The sequence below is a fragment of the Galleria mellonella genome, unplaced genomic scaffold (assembly GCF_026898425.1).
Source record: "Galleria mellonella isolate WM207_F2 unplaced genomic scaffold, CSIRO_AGI_GalMel_v1 utg40, whole genome shotgun sequence".
Taxonomy (NCBI): domain Eukaryota; kingdom Metazoa; phylum Arthropoda; class Insecta; order Lepidoptera; family Pyralidae; genus Galleria; species Galleria mellonella.
This window is the reverse complement of record NW_026442094.1, coordinates 5,481,496-5,504,810: the sequence shown is the minus strand read 5'-3', so window position 1 is coordinate 5,504,810 and position 23,315 is coordinate 5,481,496. Positions and strand designations below refer to the sequence as shown.

At 34.0% G+C, this 23,315-nt stretch overlaps 2 protein-coding genes and 1 long non-coding RNA gene across 7 annotated transcripts in view; all 3 read right to left on the bottom strand.

Annotated features, from left to right (window-relative positions):
* The window catches only part of LOC113520340 (uncharacterized), a 37,763-nt gene extending 24,939 nt beyond the window's left edge, over window positions 1-12,824 (bottom strand). For both annotated transcript variants that reach the window (XM_031914722.2, XM_052898134.1), the window contains exon 1: window positions 12,585-12,824. In XM_031914722.2, the coding sequence (XP_031770582.2) occupies window positions 12,585-12,627 (43 nt within the window). In that variant the 5' untranslated portion in view covers window positions 12,628-12,824. The remainder of the gene's footprint in view (window positions 1-12,584) is intronic.
* A 2,274-nt stretch (window positions 12,825-15,098) lies between these two features.
* LOC113520343 (uncharacterized) lies at window positions 15,099-20,056 on the bottom strand. 4 transcript variants are annotated; one of them, XM_031914688.2, is made up of 5 exons: window positions 19,965-20,056; window positions 17,885-18,103; window positions 17,042-17,068; window positions 16,125-16,370; window positions 15,099-15,376 (listed from the first exon to the last, which is right to left on the bottom strand). In XM_031914688.2, the coding sequence occupies exons 2-5, from the start codon at window positions 17,939-17,941 to the stop codon at window positions 15,227-15,229; spliced, it is 480 nt and encodes a 159-aa protein (XP_031770548.1). In that variant the 5' UTR covers window positions 17,942-18,103; window positions 19,965-20,056; the 3' UTR covers window positions 15,099-15,226. The 4 variants fall into 4 exon arrangements, with proteins under 4 accessions (XP_031770548.1, XP_026761455.1, XP_031770549.1 ...); XM_026905654.3 differs by having other exon boundaries at window positions 17,885-18,135; window positions 19,960-20,052; XM_031914689.2 differs by having other exon boundaries at window positions 17,885-18,135; window positions 19,965-20,044.
* A 2,835-nt stretch (window positions 20,057-22,891) lies between these two features.
* Window positions 22,892-23,315, bottom strand: part of LOC128201368 (uncharacterized) — a 36,129-nt gene continuing 35,705 nt past the window's right edge. Inside the window, exon 2 of the long non-coding RNA XR_008253218.1 lies at window positions 22,892-23,148. This is a non-coding gene — a long non-coding RNA (uncharacterized LOC128201368). The remainder of the gene's footprint in view (window positions 23,149-23,315) is intronic.

Below are 23,315 nucleotides of genomic sequence, written 5' to 3'. Positions count from 1 at the left end.
TGTTGCCATATATGGTATTAAGTTAATAATTACATTTCGGATACTCCGCTTGGTTTTATTTCTTTAATTCCCAATTAGAGATGACTAAAGAAACAGTCGTCATCTTGAATAGAAAATTTCATTATATTTCATGCCGAAAAATAAACACATTAAGGTTCACAATAAAATTAACAAAATGTTTTTGTCAATTTTATTGTGAATGTATTTTATCACTTTGGCTTATGAAATTTTCTTATGTATACAGTGTTTATTAATATTTTCTATTCCTTGTGACAATTTTCACCCGAATCTGTTCAGCCCTTTAATAATGATTGAATAACAATCAGTAAAATAAAATTGAATTTTTTTCTTTTTCTATATGTCTAGATTTATAGGTAACAAAATCAAATATTTATGTCACAATTCACTAATTGTTATCCGGGTTTAATGTAATTATATATTTTTTAACATTCTTAATTTTTTTTCATTTTTATTAATTTAGTCTATATTTTTCACAAAAATATAATTATTTTGAAGTATGATTAAATATACATTTTTGTAAAATATAATCTATTTAAACTATACGATTAATAAAGTATAGATCTCTATTTAAATAAGCTTACTGCTCTACATAGCTAAGTATGCACTTATTTATATCTAATTTATAATCAAGACATTATATTATAAATTGGTATAACAGCTACAGATTGTGGGGCGCGACGCTAATTGCAAAAATACCAACACACATTCCAAACCAAACAGAGAAATATATGTGGTAATGTGTGAAGCAAAACAAATGTCACAGCACTTAAGTTATTTATTTTGTGTGTATATTTATATACATACATTTTGAAATAGGTCTCGAACATTCTATCTTAATAATACAAACATTAAGCTGACTGTACTTTTTGAACTGAATTACACTATTAAATAGTTGGTAAATTGACATAAGATAATATTACAAAAACGGTTTTATAAAAATGTACGCATGTAATTATTTAACCTTGGATAATAGTTATTAATACTTTAAATAAACAGTACTTGATAAAGGCACAGTTTATTTAGTTTTAAGACGAGTCTACACAAATAGAAAAATAAATATTTGTCAATAATATGCACCATGTTGGTACAAGTCCATAATTTAATAGGTAATATCGAGTATGACAAAGTCATTTCGGGGCCAACTTAGTAATGAGCTGAGACGTTGAAATTTCTAGTAAATTGCGTATATTAAATCTGTGTTTTCTGAATAGATATCATTGATCATTCAGAGTTGACAGCGCGTTCGTAACATCCCTGGTGTTGCAGGCAAGCAAAGGCTACAGTAACCGTTTATTGTCTTTTTTTTATATAATCCAGGGGTTAAACAAGCATGTGGCTTATCTGATGGTAAATGACTACCGCCGCCCATGAGCACCGGCAACACAGGAGGAAATACAGGTGCACTATCAGCCTTTTAAAAAGGAATATGCTCTTTTTTGTAAGGTAACGACGATGTTACATAAGTAGAGTACTTTCAAATAATACAAATAAAGTGAAAGAAATATGATCGTGAATTTTGTTTAGAATAAAGTAGTTAATAGCACTTATAAGATAAACCTAATCTAACTCCAGCATATTTAAAATCCATCGCCATTTAGATCGCGTCTTAGGATTGCGCTAATACGGCAGAATAAATAAGCCATTCATTCTAAGTTTCCGTGTGAATGTAACTCGTTATTTTTATAATATTTTATAATAAAAGAATATTAATATTTTTTAAATATTTTTACATAATACAAACATAAACATAAAAACAAACATAAATCCCCCTTCTATATTTGGCGGTCGGGTAAATATATACGCATTGTCATTTCTCTTCAAATAATATATTACTGTAAGTGATATTTTTGACCCAATTAGGTCTATCTGTTAATAATTTGAATTATAAAGCAAATGTGCTATTCGTGGACCCGCGAGCTCCATCTTAGACCATAACATCGCTTTCCATCAGGTGAAATCGCAATCAATCGCGGGACCCTTCAATAGTAAAAAAAATATTAAAAAAAACAATGGTTTATCTGATAGTAGCCACCAATTACGTTGATTAAAACAATCGTAAATGCGTACGTTAAAAAAACTTGTCTGTTTTCCCTCTACTCTCTAGAACTTCTATCTCATCTAGAACTTTTTGCCCTAGTTTTTAATGACTCATAATTATTTTAAACTTCCAGATTATTAGTAGGTATGGCTATTTTCCTATTTTTTTATTATTATTTCAGCCGTTAACTGCCCACTGCTGAACATAAGCCTTCCCCATAAAGGAAGTTTTGCCAGTAGTTGCCACGCTTGGCAGGCGGATTGGCAAACACAGTTAGTTTATTTTCCTATATTAGTTGCTAAAGGGAATATACCTTCATTTCTTTCTAAATAGCTACGACCGGGCGGCCATTGAAGGCCACATAATTTAAGATCTTTCCTAAGATCAGAACCTATTATTAGTGTTCTTTACTCAACATGCACGGAAATTGTACGTTACGCGTAAAACACTGCTTAGATATTATCTCTATATCTGTCACTAGCAATCTACTGAATATGTTTTTACTAAAATTATAAAGAGGAAAGATTTTATTTTTTATTTGTAACTGATAAACCGAAAAATTACTTGACTGATTTTGTTTATTTAACTCTTTATTACACCAAAGACATATAAATAATTTAACTGAAATACAGTAGCATGAAGTACAGATTAAAATATACATATAAAAGTACAAAAAGCGGTCTTAAAAAGGCGGTTTTAAAAATTCTTTCAGTTACAGAAAAGTACGAGTACATTATCAGAGAGTTACTTGTGTTGTATTTTATTAAAAAAAAGTGTGAAGCCGGAATGGGTCGTTAGTATTAAATAGTAGTAGTAATACGCATGAAAGGTATCACGGGAGACATATATACTTTGTTATGCCCACGGTGCTCTTCATATCTATCGGTGATGGCATTTTGTACTGTCTTTAGTGTTGTTCATGTCTATAGACGACGGACAATTTTTCATCAGGTGGGCCGTCAGCTTGTTTGCCATTTATTTACTGCACAATAAAATTTGTACAAATTGCGAGCTTCATGTTGTTATGCATTCTTTACCAGCTAATCATTAGGTAAAAACAGCATTTGAGGACAGAGGTGTCGAATATACATTATACAAAAAAATATTTTCCTATTACTTAAATTGAGATAATAAATATTATACCGAATATATATATATATATATATATATATATATATATATATATATATATATATATATATATATATATATATATATATATATATATATATATATATATATATATATATATATATATATATATATATATATAGACATACGAATAAGCTTACTTGGTGTACTGCGCAGATCCACAGACGTTCTATTATTATTATCTATTAGAGAGACTTATGGCAGTAACGGTGAACGAACAACATTCTATTTGTAAGTTGCATAAAAAAGAAATTAGTATTAATCTGGTGAATTTAAACGCAAATGTCTATATTTAAGCTTGATTTCCTTCAACCGGACTGTCGCACTCAAACCACAACTAGCCTCTATGTAGTTAAAGATTTACATAAATGGGAATATTTGCATTGGCATATTAAAATTAATATAAGTGCAGATCGCAACCAGTTTTCGCCCACATAAAGACCGTGCTAACCTAATTATTGATATGGTAGGTGGAACCTTCTATAAAACATATTTTACAACAATTGTTATAATAATTGATTATTATACATATAACTTGCCGTGTGGTACCAGCATAGAATAGGCCATCCCTTCCTTTCCCGTGGGTGTCGTAAGAGGCGACTAAGGGAACTTAACGGTCGAGAGATGAGCAGCAACGATCCTTTTAAAACATCACCAAAGCCTAGCTGCGGTTGCCAACCCGCCTGCCAAGCGTGACATTGATTCACGTGACAGTGATTCAGCAGTGGACATCTAATGGCTGAAATGATAATGACGATACATACGAGTATTATACTGTTATAATATATTGTTGCTGGTTACATTTGACAAATGGCAAATAAATTCATTTATATTTAAAAAAAAATAAAAAAATATTCAGTATTTTACATATGTATATAAAATAGAAAAAAAAAAATATTAACCATATAAGTACGTATATCAGAGGATGAAAGTGAATAAGACACATTTACGTTGTTGTCTTGTTCTTTTTCATGCATGAGATAGCGATAACGTTTCTTCGATCTACTAATGTTTTTATTCGCCACTTGTCTAGTTTTGATTTGATCACCAAGTACTAATAATTAGTTCAATCCAAAGTATTATAATAAAAAATAAAGAATAATTAATTTATTTCATTTGTTATTTGCCTATACTTGTAAATTGACTTCGAATCAATAAATCTCACTTACCTAGCGTTTTTACAGTAAAAATTGCGAATTATCACCTATCACAACCTAATATTAAGATATACGCAACTTATGTATGGAGGGATTTGCTTATGGGATAAAAATAGAATGGTAACTCCACCTGCGCTATTGGTATACTGTAGCGAGGTACCAGTATGTGACGATAGACCCGAATGAAATCAGGTTAAATGTTTTGACAGATAAAGAGAGTTAAATAAAAAAAAAATACAATATGAATAAGATATGAAGAAAAAGGCTATATCTAGCTTCCCCAAGGGCAAAGTTGCCAATCCGTTGTTCCCTATCTTGAGTGTCACAAAATTTACTCAGAGATTAAAACTCAGAGTAGATTGTGATCAGAAACTTACATTAAATAGCTATTAAGACACCTTTCACTATATGAATTCGTATGTGGGTCTAAGTACATACGCCTGCCTGCCTGCTATCTAACGCTAATCCACACCCCCGCGATACGTTTTCACTCCGCTGCTCACGCGCAGCGCAATCATAAACACGACAACTTAGTTAATATACATAGTTGCATACGTCGACAGTGATTATGAATTCGAATCAGGTTTTTTTAATGTTTTTTTTTTTTACTATTACTTACATAAACAATTTATTTTAAAAGATTTGTTTAAAAAAATAAAATCTTATTACTGCAAGCTTCTATCTAAACAATATCAAAGTCCAATGATTCCTTTTTAACATAACATCTAATATATAAAATTCTCGTGTCGCGATGTTTGATTGCTTGACCGATTTTTATGAAATTTTGTGTGCATATTAGGTAGGTCTAAGAATCGGCCAACATCTATTTTTCATACCCGTCAATGATAAGGGTGACCCACCCCTAAATATTTTTATTTATTTATTTTTTTAATTTTTCTTATAGAATACAAGCCTCTAAATGAAAATGGGTCAACGTGTGACGGCCTTGTTGACCTTAGACGCAAATAAGAGATAAAATACCTACGATAATACTATAGTGACTTTCAATAGAATACGATAAAAATGTTTTGTTGTAATTATTATAGAAACAAAATTAATAACAAGTATTACGAACATTCAATTCATTAATTTATTTTTCATTTGTCTTTTAGTTGCTATTATTATCTGTTTGTTTAAATTTTCATTAAATTCCTTTGGAATACGCTATACAAAGTAACAGCGAAATGATCTGTGGTCACAGAAATTGAAGGAAAGCATCCATTTTTTAAGTATTAGTTTTTTATATATTTACTTTTTCATTATTAAATGAAGTCTAAAACTTACACAATATAATTAATAAGCGTATAAATTTAGTAACAACATACTTCTTGCTATAATACGTATCAATAATACCTAGGTTCGTGCTCCAATTTAAAAATTCATTTATCAGCTACATAATGGAATTTCCTAATCCCTGTACTTAAACTAAGTGATCATCGTCATGTAATAATCCTAAAAAGAGTCGCATGCCCAAACATAGTCAGTTATTGATTGATTTGATATTAACATCGCCCACGTGACCGCGTGTCAACTAACCTGCGCGTGCGCCCCACGCTCGGTATCTATTGGTGACAGATTTGTAACACTACATGACAGTGTAACGACAAAAATCAATTTAATTAACTGCTTATATGAACTTACACTATGCAATTATTGATTAGTCCAAAAACAAGTTAAATAAATACATGCTAATTTTTTTAAATTGTCACTCATACTAATGACAATGTCTTAATTTAAAAAACAGGGACAATTTATTACTTCTATATTGACATTTTTTTCTTTTTTTTTAATTATACTTTTCGGATATACATATTCATGTCCTGAGACTTGTCGTTAATTTGTAAAATATAACCTAAATATTTAAATAGGTAGTAGATAGTCATACACTAGGCCCGTAACTGTTTTCCCTTTACTTTTTATAATGAATTTAATTTAATTTTATTAACAATAAATAAATAAGTTCTTTAGTCACTTAACAAAATAAGAGTTCCTAATAATATATAATACTTTTTTTTACAAAAAATAAACCTAAAAATAATTACCTATAAAGAGTATGTTCAAAATAATCCAAAACACAACATGATACAAATTTTAGTACGACATATCATATCTTTATGGCAACGAAAATGGCCAGTAGTTTTACTGGCGTGGGATCTTCTTTTGGCCATTGCGTGCCTCTTTGAGTAATGAGTCGCCTACATGGTACTGCAGGTACTAGGTACTGATGTGGTATATAATTAATAAAACATGACATATTATTGTTGGACTACACTTTATTTACTACCATTTTAGTAGTTTTTTGTTGATAGAATTTTTTATTAATGTGATTTACTGGTACTACTTCTCTGCTCACTTATTGTAGTACTAGCCTTTAGAGCTTTGATAGAATTAAACTGCATAAGTGTGGTCCAAGCCTAACGCTATGTTTCCACAATTCACATCATAATTATCGTGTGCTTATTATAAATTATCATTTTTATAATTTACCGTACCACGACAAGATATCGTACCATTCTTCCGTCTCGATTTAATCTTTCTCTCTCTCTCTCTCTTCGTCCTCTTCATTACTGAAGGTCGTGTCTTTGAAAGGTGTCTGTTGCCTCTCTTATGGTGTTATTCCATTTTGCACGGTCTTCAGCTTCTCATAGGGCAGCTGCAATTGACAGTCCCGTAACGGCGGTTACTTGGTCCGACCATTGATTAGGCAACCGACAACCATTAGTTTGTCCAGATTGTCGGACTGTCGTCGAGCAACATGACCGAAGTATCCAAGAATCCTCCGATAGCAGACTGTCGAGAGCCTATCTTTTATGCGGAGTTGCGTCAGGATAGATATATTCGTGCGCTTTGCTGTCCAGGGAATTCTCAGCATCCATCTCAGCATCTCGAGAGCATCAATCTTTTTTTGCTCCTTTGCTCTTATTGTCCATGACTCGACTCCATACAAAAATATCGAGAAAATCAGAGTACGGACTAGTCTTGTCTTGGTTTTAATAAGAGATTAAATAAGAGAACGAAATTTATGCAATTATATAGAGATATACATATATTTTCTCCTACGATACCATAGACTTGCACGGAAATATGTCTCCATGTTAAGTACAATTTAAATTTTGGAATAGTCTTATAAAGTACATGTGATAATTGAAAAATCTTGAAAATATTGTACCTATACATAGGAAAAGATAAAATATATTAACCGCCACTTAGGTCAATATTGAGTTATATGCACTATTAGCTATTACCTGCGATTTTGTCCGCACGACCGGGATATGTTTACTAATCGGGGAAAAAAGGTAGCCTGTATCCTTCTCCATCGCAAATAGTATGTGTAAACCAAATTTTATTTTCACATTTATAATATTAGTAAGACGCTATTTAATTAAATCCCAAAATGTCCAACCATAGAAATTTCTTTGGTTTAAACTTCACAACTTTTGTTTGTTACTTACTTTATATTAACTATATCGTATTAACTGATTTATAATATTACACATTTAGTACTACCCATTATTATTAATTTGGCTTGATTTAGTTTCGTTTTTTGCTCTCTTGTAAAATTCACTAAGTGATGATTAATATATTTTGACTTTCTAGCGTCAATACAATAACTATGTAAGTAACAAAAAACAGTTGATATTTTTAGGTACTTGTTTTCAGCATCATTATTATCATAATACAAATATCTTCTACTGAACATAGATCTCCCTCATATATCTCCACAAACTTTAGGCACTATGATTTTTTATCTGCGCTACACAAATCGAGGCCTGTAAAATCAAAGACAGCTAAATCCAAGTCTGTCAAATGTTCAGGAAACTATAAAAACTAATATTTTGTCAAGGATATGGAACGATATTCTATATTTCAAACCGGATTGAAAAAAAAATTAAATATTAGTAATAATTTGAATTTGAATTACTATTAATATAAATTTTAATTAAGAGAAATATTTGAGTACAGAGTGAAAATGAAATCGATTTTATGCTGTTTAGATACCTTAGATTTATAGGTAATTAGTACTTCTTATCTTCGTATATATAATAGTGTATCTTATATATGTGTAAGTATATTGGCTATTTATCTATATTTATTTGTTTATATATGTAAATTTTAGTATGTATGTATATCATTTATTACTACTACCGCATTCGAGTATTCTAACACTTCCCTAGGGTTGATTGAGAGAGAATGCTTTTAGCATTAAAAGCGCCTTGGGCATGTACTAATGATAAAATAAATTAATTATAATATAATTATTTATAATATTGTTATAATATAATTATCTCAATTCATTGATTATCCACATCTATGTGAGTGCCAAAGAAATTGCGTTTTAAGGCATGTGCCATTCTGCTAATGAGGTAAATGCAATTATTGCGCAGGTCAGTAAGTGCACTTTTGATTTCGCGCCAAAAATACTAATGAGTAACCGATCTCCGAAGACGGCAGCAAACATGGCGGCCGGCCATAAACCATAACTGGCAGAGACAATGCTATCTGCGGAGTATGCCCAATAAGTATGGGCTTATTGGTTTGTTTTAAGGAAATAACGACGAGGTCGACCGGCCGCATTCGGGCTTACACTAAAATGTATGATATTTATTGGTTCCTGGTTTTGGCGATCGCTGTATCCAACGTCACAATCGATTCGTTTAATCGAATTTGGCGTTATTATCGATTTATGATGGAGATATGACTGCTGGTACAACTTTTAAGTAATTTGAATACAATGTTTATGGCGCTTTAGTTTAAGGTAGTGTACATTTTAGGTGAAACATCTCAGTTATTTGTGAACGCCGATATTGGTCCTTCGTAGGCAGAATACAGGGTTGTCAAAATAATTATGCAATTAATTACTGCTTGTTAAACATTATTTAATAATCAGTGATACACTTCATTAAAAACTTCATTAAGTTTTTAATGAAGTTTAAATTAATGTTTCCCGCTTTAGATTGGAAATGCAAAAGAGAAACAACATAATAACATATATGTTACAGTGAGATGAAAAGCCTAAGTGCTCTTTAAACATCACCAAAGAGTAACAAGCAGTTGCCAGTCTATCTGCCAAGCTCGGCAACTACTGGCAAAATTCTCCTAATGAGGGAGGCCTATGTTCAGCAGTGGACAATTAACGGCTGATATGATGATGATGATGATGATTACAGAAATTCCTACCTTAGCCCAATCGCGCTTAACATAAAAACAAATACTACTAAGAAACTCATGATAAATCGAATAAAACCTATTATTTTATTACGAAAATAAAAAGTCGAAACAAGAATTATTATTATATTATTTTGGTCAATAAATTTGTTAATTATTTTGTTCAGCCCTATTATACTTTTATATGGTATCCACTAATTTCTATAGTCGGTTACAATATTAAAGAGCTTATGGCGAAATTTCTTTTGGTCTCGTACCAGCGTAGGCTTTTCGTCTATATCGGGCAACAGAGGCTGTAACAGAGGCGTTAGATGTTGTTTAGATAATTATACTCACTGGCATTTTAGCTTTAAGCTATATTTTAAAATATTAACTTACTTATTAGAGTCATTAAAATGAAATGTACGAGATGGGTGGCATTGACAGCTGTCATACAATGTTTTGACATTAGTACGGTTTTTTTTTTATGGGTGAAAATGGTATGGTAACCCCGCCTGCGCTAACGGGATACGCTGGCGGAGCACCAGTGAAGGATGATAGATGAGAATAAAAACAGGCCAGTTAGCCCATCATGATGAATTCATCACAAATTAACAATGATAGTTTCCAGGGGGAACCACGTGGAGGTCAACCTGATATTGCTAGTTAATGGGACTATTAGACCCTATTACTAACAATCCCTTACCCCCATGTTTTGATATTAGTACGGTTGTCATTGTAATCATTGTTATTTGTACTATGAACTTGCATTGAATTTGTATTGTATTGATTATTACAACTGTATTGTATTGAAATTAAATTAAATTAAATTAAAATGAAAAAAAAAATCATATTGTCAACATTTATCATCACATAGGAATATTTATCTTCAATGGATAAACAATAATAAAAGAATGCCGTCGCCGTGTGGTCCCGGCATAGAATAGGCCACCTCTTCCTTTCCCGTGGGTGTCGTACGAGGCTATTAAGAAAATTAATGGTCGAGGAATAGGCAGCAGCGTCTCTATTAAAACATCACCAAAGGCAAATTGCGTTTGCCTACTCTGCCAAATGTGGCAATCACTGGCAAAATTCTTATATAGGGGAGACCTATGTCCAGCAGTGGACAGTTAACAGTTGATATAATAATGATGAATAAAAGAACTTTGAAGGCATTCTTTTATTATTATTATTTTATTATATATTTATTATTACTTTTATCCCGGTTTCTTTCTACAAAACTAAGTTGTTTTAATAAATTAATAATTTATTTGCATAACGTAGATACAATTAAAATATGGCTGTGTTTTGTATTGTTTTACTATCATTAATATTAAATAAAATGAAAATAATTAAAAATTGCTTACATTAATGAGTAATTAAAAAAATATATAATAAGAGTTTGTTAAATTGAATGGAGTAGAAATCAGTAGATATTTCAAGAAGTCGCCACTTGAAAAATGAGATGAGAATTATAATTTTCAGCAAAGGTGAGACTTTATACAATATCTACTTAGACCCCTATTTTTTCTTTTTTCACGTATTTGTTTCTTTCCTCTCTCCTTCATTAATCAGATGTTTGGCTAATAAATTAGGTTGCATGGCTATGGTTTAATGGTATGAAGCAGTGAAACTTTATAGATACTTTATAGAGACATGAGCATGTAATCCCAAGAAACTACAACATGGGGTTTTTCAAAAGGGGGGGTAAAGAGATTTCTTCAAGGTCGGCAACGCGCGCATACCGCTGATATTGCAGGCGTTCATAGGCTACGGTAACTGCTCACCATCAGGTTGGCCGTATGCTTGTTTGCCACCTCAATGGTATAAAATGTAACCTTAGTTCGCATAGCAACATTTAAAAGATACTATAGTCGCAATGCATTCTGTAAAGTCTATAAAATTCATTATTTAGTCTATACAACAATGATAAAAAATAAAGGATAGTGTTACAAACTCCTTTGTAATTTGTATTTCAAATATTGTATTCTTTTAATTAGGTACTCATTTTTTTATAAACTGTCAGTATAACTTTTCAACACGAACCGGCGTTTTCTTTCTTACAATCAGTTCACAATAGATAGAATGTTCATTTCATAGACTTAGTATACCGATTACTACGTACTACGACATTTTATAATCTAAGGTTTATTTATATTTTTTTCTTTTTTCTTTTTAAAGTTTTTTTTTTTTTTGTCATTAGTATGCATGTGACTGCCGACAATCGAAAATCAACTATAGATATGAATTTCCGCAAAATAACACCTGATTCAGTAAAATAATAACTTTTTATCAATAAGAGGTTTTTTTTATGGATGAAAATGAAATTGTAACCTTGCCTGCGCTTTTGGTATACACTGGCGGGACACTAGTGAGGGATGAAGTCTTAGTCAGGGCTGACTGTCAGAACCGAATTATACATTAGACGGCGTAGATAACTACTCAGGAACCTCCATCGGTCAGGGGTGGCCACTGAAAAGAGGTTGTTTTTCTATTTTACTATCCAATACGAGTAGTGCCTTAACGGCTTAATCAATCACTATGAAGTTTTTTTTTTATGGGTGACTATGAAATGGTAACCCCGCCTGCGCTATCGGGATGGATGACAAGTGAGGATGAAAAGGCAGGTTAGTTAGCCTATCGTTACGAATTCCACTAAAATTAATCACGACGGTTTCCAGGGCGAACCGCGTGGATGTCGACCTGATAGGGTGTATTGCTAGCAATGGATCAATTAGACCCCATTACTAACAATTCCTTACCCCCCATCACTATGAAGTTTGGTATACACCTAATATATGGGATGAATAAGGACAAAAGTTATTTTTTATACCAGACAGTAAACATATTCTAATCACGCGGACAAAGTTGCAGGTAACAACTAGTATTCAATACAATTAAGTAATGTATTTAGTATATACGTAAACAAATGTAGAGTTTCGTCAATAAATAATATTAAATTCATTTGTAAGCGAAGAGCTTACGTCGAAATTTAATTTTACTTGTTCCTTCTTAATTTATTATTAGTTTCTATTATCAGTAAAATATGAAAGTAAATAATGCAATCTTACGTTTTACAAACAACTTGCAAATCGCCTCACGCTGTCCACACATTAGATTTCAAAATACTCAATACTTAAAACTATAAACCACTTATTCCAATCACAATTGTCACCACATAATTAAAATATACAATATCTTAATTTAGACGACAACAAAATTAGCTCAATAATGAAACATAAAAATTCCAATTTCAAAAATTGGCGCGATAACAATAAATATGGCGCGCGTCTCACGTCACACGACGAAGCAAAGGCACGCGGTCACACTGCCAGCAGCGTTCGCACTCCTGCGCTCTTGTGGGTCACCGCCCACAGCCTGCAATGAGATCATAAAGCTGTTTCGAATATAATTTACACTTTACCCAGTGCAACTATCTTGTACAGCCTCCCTCGCATGTCACAATATGTTAAATAGAAATGATACTTACTCTGCGCCATATAAGGGTGTTGTTGACCGTTAGTTCAAATCAGGTTCTCATTTTATTATATTTTACCATGTAAATTGCAAATTCTCCTTGTGCATAGGTGAGCAAAATATAAACAATTATAGACATTGCACTTAATTGAGTGCCTACCTTTTAAGTAGGTATACATTTACACCTCAACCGTGAGAAAAGGAATTGTTAGTATTGGAATTTAATTCCCCCGTCGTTAGAAATATACTCTATCAGGTTGATCTCCACGCAGTCCCTCCTGGAAACTATCGTGGTAAATTCTCTGTAAATTCGCCATGATAGGCCAACTAACTTGACTTTATTTTCACCTATCATCACCCACTGCGACCACACCAGCACATACTGATAGTGCAAGCGGGGTTAAAGGAAAACAGTCCTTGAAATGTAACACTCTCTGGAAAACATCGTACTAAATTCTTGATAAATTTTCAAGCATACATCAATACCAATACCGTAGGTGTGGTGATCATTCCATCTTCATTCCATATAATAACATCTAAATCGATATTAATTATTTACCTGCCCCCACGCACTTCATACAGATCAATCGTATGTTCAACAATAACCGACTACAGTTAAGCGATTCGTCACTATAAGTGTCATTACCCGGTGAAGTCATCTGCCGAGAACACTCGACAATCACTGCCTGAACGTTTCCTATCGCAACTTTAGTGTTGATGTAATTTATGAGAAAAAAGTCGAGGTCGTGTTGTGTCTACAACACTACATTCCTAATACAAAGTTCCTAATTCCTAGTAAAAAAGAATTACTAGTAAAAAAAAAAACATTTTGTTTACAAAAAGTAACATAATTATAAGAGAGATAAGTACTGGTACAGTATTATACAGATTATCTTCTAGCTTATCGGCCGCTATTTCGTACACGTAGATTTTTTTTTTTTGATGGGTGAAAATGGTATGGTAACCCCGCCTGCGCTAACGGGATACGCTGGCGGAGCACCAGTGAAGGGTGTAAGATGAGAATGAAAACAGATCAGTTAGCCCATCATGATGAATTCATCAGGAATTAACCATGATAGTTTCCAGGGAGAACCGCGAGGAGCTTGACCTGGTTGGGTATATTGCTAGCAATAAGATTCTCAGTCTCCATTACTAACAATCCCTTTACCCCCACACGTAGATATTAGAAGTAGGAAAAATAATAAAATAGACTATTTCTAGACAGCAGCGAATCAAAATATATCATGCATCATTTCAAATTAGACCTTCAGGAACAGAATTGTGAATACTGTATCCAAATCAGTGAGTAGTTTTTGCGTGAAACTTTTTTTTTTATGGTTTGCGGTACAGTATTTAAGGCATCCTGTCCTCGCTACCCCGGTGATGGAATCCCTATACAAGAGGTTACTTGGTGAGCGAAATTTAGACGCAATGAACGGCCGGATACTGCAACAAATGAGTATGTGGTCGGCCTCCGAACTGGCGACCTCTGCTGTCTATAGGTCCCCAATGCATACTGGAAGAAAAATACAGAAAAAAGAAATCTATAAATTATTGTTTTAGATTCTATTAAAACCACTCATATGTATATGTATATGTGTGTATATATATATAGTTGCAATTTTTTATATTAGTGGGACGACTGTATGTTTATATAGGTATATGACAAAATTAGACACTAAGAGATCACTGTAAAATAGGATTAATTTTAGGTCATTGTTTTATTAGGTATATTAAGTGCGTTAGGTAAATAAAACTTTACTACAGTAACATTTGCCTATTACGTGAATTTGGCATACACGTATTACATATTTGAAATAGAGAATTACATACTACTATTATCTACTTTTTATCCTAGTAATTCCAAAGAATTTAGATGAAAAATAGACAAAGGGCATAATCCGTTAGTGTGTAGGTATATTAAATACTTTTACAGTTTTCCTAACTCATCTGAAATATCAGGTATAAAAATTGTTACTAATAAAATGATTATTTAAACCATTAAGGAAACCTTTATTGGAGGAAATAACAATTTTATTGTAATTATAATAATACATGTATATTACCTGTAAGGGTATTAAAATGTTTGAAATAAAATATATGAAACGTTAATAAAAATAAATTGTAATATACGAGTACATTTCAAAGTTACATATTATAATGAAAACATATGAATATGTATATGGATATTAATATATTTAGATATATATTTTATAATAAAATATAATTGTTTAGATTACTCAAAATTATTTTCGATATCACGGCTAACGCCCTCTGTCGGCATGTAGTCGAATAGGACGGCTTTCTTTTCGTAACCACAACGGAACAAATTCCAAGCGACGTCTTCAGGGATATCGCCCTGATATTGTGCGCAATTTTCCAGAATCTAGAAAACAATAAAAATAAAAATATATAAAAATCCTGTGTTAGTTTGTTCATGCTAATCCGAATCTTTGAATTGGAATTAACGCTAATCATCTCCAAAACCTCTCGGCCTACTTTTATAAAATTTTATAAATGTGTATTGTTTACTTCCACTTAAGAGACGGGATAGTTTTTAATCCCGATAAGTGACGGTAGGTGGCAGTAGGGGCAAACGTATCGTGTCGTAGGGGTATCCTATCATCATCATACGAACAATTAATTGTCCACTGCTAACAAAGGCCTTCTACTTGGGGGATTTTGACAAGTTTCCACGCTCAGCAGGCGGGCTGACTATCGCAGTTAGATTTTGGATGAAAGACGATGCTGTATATCTCTCGAACATTAAATTATCTTCACTGGTCACTGGATCACTGGTATTTTAATTAGAATTATTTCGTTTAACTAACACGTGAAATTTTGAATGGTAGCAGTTACACTAGTCGTAGAGGAATTAAACAAAATAATCCTAATCATATCCCAAAGAGGGTTGACGTTAGGCAGGCGGCCGGTCGTAAAACTATAAGCCAAATCTTTTTGCAATATGGATAAAAAGCATATTACGTCGACCTTAAAAAATAATTGGGATAAGGGTAGGAAAATGATGATGAATCCTATTCAAATAACCAATAAAATATAGACAAGAATAACTAATAATCATCAATTGATACAATAACAAAACGCAATAAATTTTATGTAAATTAATAAATTACCTTTGTAGCATTCTTTCCATCAGCCCTTAACGACATTTTGCCTGTTACAGCGGTCTTCTGGAGTTTTCCGTCTTTGCTTATCACCTTGCACTTGAGCAGCACACAGTATACGTGCTTCTTTAATGCCTGATTGTCAATCAACTCTCCGTTCAGCATGGCGTCGACGAGCTTGGGGTCAACTTGCGATTGTGGTAAGCAGGCTTCTGAGTGAGCTCGGAACATTGCCTTTTCTTCTTTGCCTAATAGCTACAACATTGTTATTAGCAACTAGCTATTTGCACACTACTTTGCACGCGTGAATTTCAGAAGAAGTAATCTTTACTATATTTTACCAAAGGGAGACTTTGTACAAAAGTCGATTGCCTGGGTACCTCTGTCCCATTCGTGTTTCTACCGTGAAGCAGTTGAGTTTGCATGGCTGTGTTTCGGTTTGAAGGGTGGGATATGGCGTGAATTTACAGGGTACAGAGGAATACCACCTGAGTCCTCAGGAATGGCAACGCATGGGGGTATCATGAGCGAAACACACTCTGTTATGTCCATGGTACTGCTCATGTGTATAGGCGACGGTTACCACTTTCTATCAGGTGGGCCGTCAGCTTGTTTGCCATTCTAAGTTGCATGAAAAAAATTAAAGAAAAGAATACTGAGTTGACGAAACTAGATATCAGTAATTATATATGGTAATATTTTGTATTTTTATTCATAAATATTATAAACATACAAATGAAAATCTCTAAACTGTATTAAACTGTATCGTCGTATACGTCTCTTACCCTGGATGAGAGTGAAAGTGGTCGGTTTATTTTTTTAACAACTAAGTAAATACGTATAATTCATAAGTACAGCCTTAGTATAATATATTTACTTATAAATATGGTTTTTAAAAAATAATAAAATTACAAAAGAAAACTTACAATACAATGCTTGCATCCTGTCGTTGCCTATAAAATTAAAATATCAATGGTTAATATCCGTATCGTAAATACACAAATATAATAAAAAGAGGATAAGTCTTTAAGTGTTTTTAAACAAAAGAAGAAAACACTGAAAAAGAAAAACTATGAACAAAACTCATCTACATGGGAAGTTCTTTTCTACACGTGTTTTATCATCATATACCTGTGATCGAATGACTGCATTTCGATTAAAAGAAAGAAGGATACCTAATAGTTTAGTATTCTGGATTAGCAGTGCTGTGGGTATCACAGTGTTTTCTGTAACGTCCGTGGTGCAGTTTACACAATGCTAAATACTAATAATAATGTTTAGAATACTAAAGGAAATAATTATTAACAATGAGATGCTTGTCTCCGTTGCAATACGAATCATCATATCAACCTTAAACTGTCCACTTCTATATATAAGCCTCCTCCTTGGGGAGTTTTTCTAGTACTTGCCACGCTTTGCAGGCAGTTTCGCAACCGCAGTTAGGCTTTGGAGATGTAAGAGATATTGCTGCCCATCTCTCATCCTCCCTAGTCGCTTTGTACGACACCCACGGGAAAGGAAGGGATGACTTATTCAATGCCGGGACCACACGGCTAACGCAATACAAGTATATCTTATTAATTCAACCACTACATCCTCCACGCAGTATTAGAAACCATTGTGAGATCATCACGATGGGCCAACTATCCTGACTACATCTCCACCTATCATTCATCACTGGTGTTCCTCCAGTACATACCGATAATACAGGCAGGTTTATCAATCCATTTTCATCCCATAAAGAAAAATAGGAAACACCATACCCTTACCGTCTGAACACATCCAAGTACGCCGAACACGCCGGCGGCAATCAGCCACGAAATCATGTAGTAGAGTTGATTTTGTAGCAAGCGCAGCGACAGTGAACACAGCAGAGTAGCCAGCGGAAGACGTGACAACGTTGGCAGGAAAACTTTCGCGCGCAGGAGTGCACGCTATCTTTTATGCTTGGATGTATGCCGTATGTGAGAACGCCCTTACTACGATACCTGCTTTTGATGTCACTTATTTGTCATGTGAGCTGCAAGTGAATACATATCTACTTATACGTAATATGCACATGCAGGGGAAAAAAGGGACAGTTAGTAATTGGGATTAGCAACCCTATTACCAGCAATATCAAGTCCACCTCCTTGCGGTTCCCCCTGAAGCCATCGTGATTGATTAGTGAATTTATCACGATGAGCTAATTGACCTTTTTTTTTAATGTCTGGAAAATGCTTTATGCAGACTCATACACCTTGTGGGGGATGAATGGGTACTGTGCGAATCCCCCCGTAAGGTGGGAGTGTACCCACCAAAAACCAGACGATGTACCCTCGAGGTGCCATATGGCGGAGACATGGGTTCGCTTTCGCACTCACCACATCTCCGACGGCAATGAGCTAACTGACCTGCCTCATTTTCACTTATCATCCCTCACTGGTGCCTGCCAGCGTATACCAATAGCACAGGCAGAGTTACCATTTTATTTTCATCCATTAAAAAAAAACATTTGGTTATCGTGGTAGGGGTATAGTAATAATTATGGTTATAAGATGAAACAATACTGTCATCAATACTCCGATTTGTTTAGTAAACAGAATGCGGACGCGAAACGGCAACATCGTTGCTCATCGGCCGAATATTCAACGGAACGGAACCCAACCAAGGCATGGTCATAAATAATTACACATTTCAATTATTACTCGCCATTGCATTATATTTATTTATAATTTAAAATAATTTAATTACAATTTCTATTATTTATATAATGTTATTATTCATATTGTTAATATCTTTACTTATTTAATGACATTTAATAATTTAATTCTGTTTTAATGTTTATCAAACACAAGGCATGGTGTGGTTGCCTTTAAATGTAATGTATGTGTACAGTTAGATCTAATCTGCCAGTGTATTGTATTGAAATGATTAGCTGTAAATAAATAATTAAAACGATTTTCGAAGGAAAGAGGGTCTCAAATCGTCTGAATTTTTTCACGATTACATTACGCATTTACGTCGCTTTTTTTTAACCGATTTTCATAATTCTTTTTGCTGCCCTGTACTAAGTTCATTCTCATGTAGGCCTTATTTCAATTTATTGACGAGCGCAGCTGCCGATTTTTCTTTCATCATCATCATTACATCGAACATTAACTGTCTAAAGCTGAACATAGGCCTCCCTCATAAGTAAAATTTTGTTAGTACTTGCCACGCTTGACATGTGGGTTGGCGACTGCAGTTAGACTTTTGGTGGCGTCCCTTGACCATTAAACTCCCTCAGGCGCCTCTTACGACACCCATAGGAAAGGGACTGTTTTTCTTTTTAAAGCAATAAATCCTCGTTACAAAGTAAAATTAATTTAATTCAATTTACTGAATAAACATGTAGTACAATAATTAAATGGTATGAGATTAGGTTTTGCCCGAAATCTTTGGGTTTTATATACATGTTTTTGAATATAAAATCTATATGGGCCCCAGGCGGTAGACAGCAAAACGATTGCCTAGTCAGTATAAGTAACCAGACTGACTTTGTAACTTTGTACAAAAGTCGATTGTTTGAGTACCTCTGTCCCATTCGTGTTTCAACCGTGAAGCAGTTGTGTTTGCATGGCCGTGTTTCGGTTTGAAGGGTGGGATATGGCGTGAATTTACTGGGTACAGAGGAATAACATCCGAGTCCTCAGGAATGGCAACGCATGGGGGTATCATGGGCGAAATAGTATACTCTGTTATGTCCATGGTACTGCTCATGTCTATAGGCGACGGTTACCACTTTCCATCAGGTGGGCCGTCAGCTTGTTTGCCATTCTAAGTGGTATAAAAAAATAGAAAGATTGTACTGATAATGATTTACTTAACGGTTTAGTCGAGTTGATGTATGCAGACGCTAGACGGCGGACGCGGAGGCTGCGACGGGCAAAGCCGTTGCAACACACACGGGGCCATGCCTGCTGCTAGCACCACTGTAAGGAGCAACTGCACCAACATTCTTGCGTCTGAACTTGAGATGTGAGACAAATAAAGACGATTTAGAAATGTACACATAATTTTTTTGTCATTTTTCGACCCATGGTTCTTTGGAGAATATTTACTTACTCAGATAGAACACTCCCTTAAAAAGATTTTTTTTAGAACACAGGGAGCAAACGAATATACGGCTCACCTGATGGTAAGTGTCTACCGCTGTCCATGAGTACCCCAAAGGCATTGCTAGTGTGTTGCTGGCCTTTTAAAAAGGAATATGCTCTTTTTTTAATGTTACGATGTTGTATCGGTTCGAAATATTGCTACTGAAAGTTGATTCCAAAGCGTGGTTATGCGTGGAAGAAAGTGCCTTGAAAAATGCACGGCAGAGGCCCGCCAGTCTTCCAGATGATTGAGATGGAACTTTAATTTGTGGCGGGTTGTACGGTGATGAAGATCAGCAACAGGTATCAATCCGAACAATTCCTCAGAACACTCCCCATGATATATTCGATAAAAGATGCATAACGATGAAGTCTCTACGCAGTTTCATATGCAATTTTGATATGTAAAACTTGTATGTAAAAAGCAATAGGTCCAGTCTGATGTTGCTAACCAGGTAAAATAGATTTTTTTATTTCAAATCGTAGGTATCAAGAAATTGCACTACGAACATCTAGGGGTACAAGTCAGAACGTCCGGACTAAAGTCAATTTAGAAAAATACATTTCCTATAATACATTAACCGAGAATCGAACTCGGGACCTCATTACGCAAAGCAATATACCTACCGCTGTGTTATAAAGATCGTTAATTTTTTTTTTGATGGGTGATAATGGAATGGTAACCCCGCCTGCGCTAATGGGATACGCTGGCGGGGCACCAGCGAAGGGTGATCGATGACAATGAAAACAGACCAGTTAGCCCATCATGATGAATCCATCAAGAATTAACCATGATAGTTTTCAGAGAGAACCGCGAGGAGGTCGAACTGGTTGGGTATATTGCTAGCAATGGGATTTTTAATCTCCATTACTAACAATCCCTATCCCCCTAAGATCGTTAATTTACATTTAATATATTACAGTAATCACATTAAAAAAATACACACCATGGCAATTGTGGAATTACTTTTCAAATTGTATAGTCTGGTATTGTTTATATTGATAACAACTATTGATACTAATAGCGCTCGCGAACCACATTTTATATTAATTTCATAAACAAAACATTGAAGTCATTACAAATAAAAAATTTTGACTAATATAACCTGTCGCTGACAAGTCAATTTATTTTTAATTAGAAACTAAACTGTAAAGGGCTAGGCGTTTTCTTTTTTTTTTTTAGTCCGTAATTTTTGGGGCGAAAGGGATTGTTAGTTATGGAGTTTGACAGCCCCATTGCTAGCAATATGCCTTATTAAGTCGACTTCCACGTGGTTTCCCCTGGAAACTATCGTGAACAATTCTTGTTGAATTCGTCACGATGGGCTAACTGACCTACTTCATCCTCACCTATCATCCTTCACTGGTGCCCCGCCGGTGTACGCCAATGGCGCGGGTGGGGCTACCATTCCATTATCATCCATTAAAAAAAAAAGTCCGTAATTTTTGTAACAGATTAAAAATAGTACTTGGGTATGGCATATTTTGCTGAGTAAATTAAAATGACATGTGGAAAACATACTTAAAACGAATTATTCAAAAAAATATGGTTCATAAATAAAAAATGACACTCAGGATGATGTAAGAAATCCAATAATGTTTGAGGATACCTCGTACATCCAAATCTATTTAAACATTTAAAGGTTACGATGGAATAATGACCACATGAACCTTGGCAACATCACAATCACGTTTTGAGCAGTCGTGTAAGAAAAAAATAGTACCTGAACCCTCTTCTTACGTCTCGTTCCCATAATTTTTAATTAAGTTTTATACAATACGCACATTAGCAATATATTATTATGATATACTGTATCTCTCAATATACCACATATGCATTGGCAATGCAATAACATATTAACCTCTTTTCAACCGACTTCAAAAAGGAGTTTCTCAATCCGGTTTATTATTTTTTATGTTTGTTACCTCACAACTCTTTATTTTGAAAGGATATTACTTACAAATTGGATCCATAGAATAAATTGTATCAAAATCGGTTCAATAATTTAGTTTTTAATTAAAAATAACTCGTTCTTGCCAAAATTCACTTGAATGACTATCTTAAAATCTGCTGTGTGTTTCATTGGTACTCCATCTAGAATTAACTTTGTTAGTCTTTCTACTTCTGTATCTATGTCTACGGAGTTTTTTTTTTTTATGGATGAAAATAGTATGGTAACCCCGCCTGCGCTAACGGGATACGCTGGCGGAGCACCTGTGAAGGGTGATCGATGACAATGAAAACAGGCCAGTTAGCCCATCATGATGAATTCATCAGGAATTAACCATGATAGTTTCCAGTTATATAAAATAATATTACTAACAATCCTTTTCCCCCCTATGTCTACGGAGCAACCAAAAAGCTAGTTAATAAAATAATATTGTTCGCTGTGTGGTCTCGGCATTGAATAATCATGGAATATCGCCAAAGAATAGCCATTCCTTCTATTCCTGTGGCTGTCGTAAGACGCGACAAGGGAACTTAATGGTCAAGGGATAGGCAGCAGCGTCACTCAAAACATCAGTGAAGCCTAACTGCAGTTGCGAAACCGCATACCAAACATGGCAATTACAGCCAAAACCTTCCTAATGGGGGACACATATGTTCAGCAGTGGACAGTTAACGGCTAATATGGTATAGTAAATAAAACAATGAAATTATATAACTTGAATATAGTCCTCTTTATTTTCTATATTGGAACACACAACCTAAATTCACACATTATTGATAACGTTGGTTATTTAAACGAAAAAAATAAAATAATAATATTTGATTTTCATTTATAATCTATAAAATGCAATACAATAACAGTTTCCTAGACATATAAGCCTAGTTATTTTTAAAATTACTGACTTTTTTCTAAATTTTTTTGTGTTTTATACAACTTAGAATGGCAAACAAGCTGACGACCCACCTGATGGAAAGTGGTAACATAGACATGAGCAGTACCATGGACATAACAGAGTATACTTTTCGCCCATGATACCCCCATGCGTTGCCATTCCTGAGGACTCAGGTGTTATTCCTCTGTACCCAGTAAATTCATATATGTTCGCCATATCCTACCCTTCAAACCGAAAC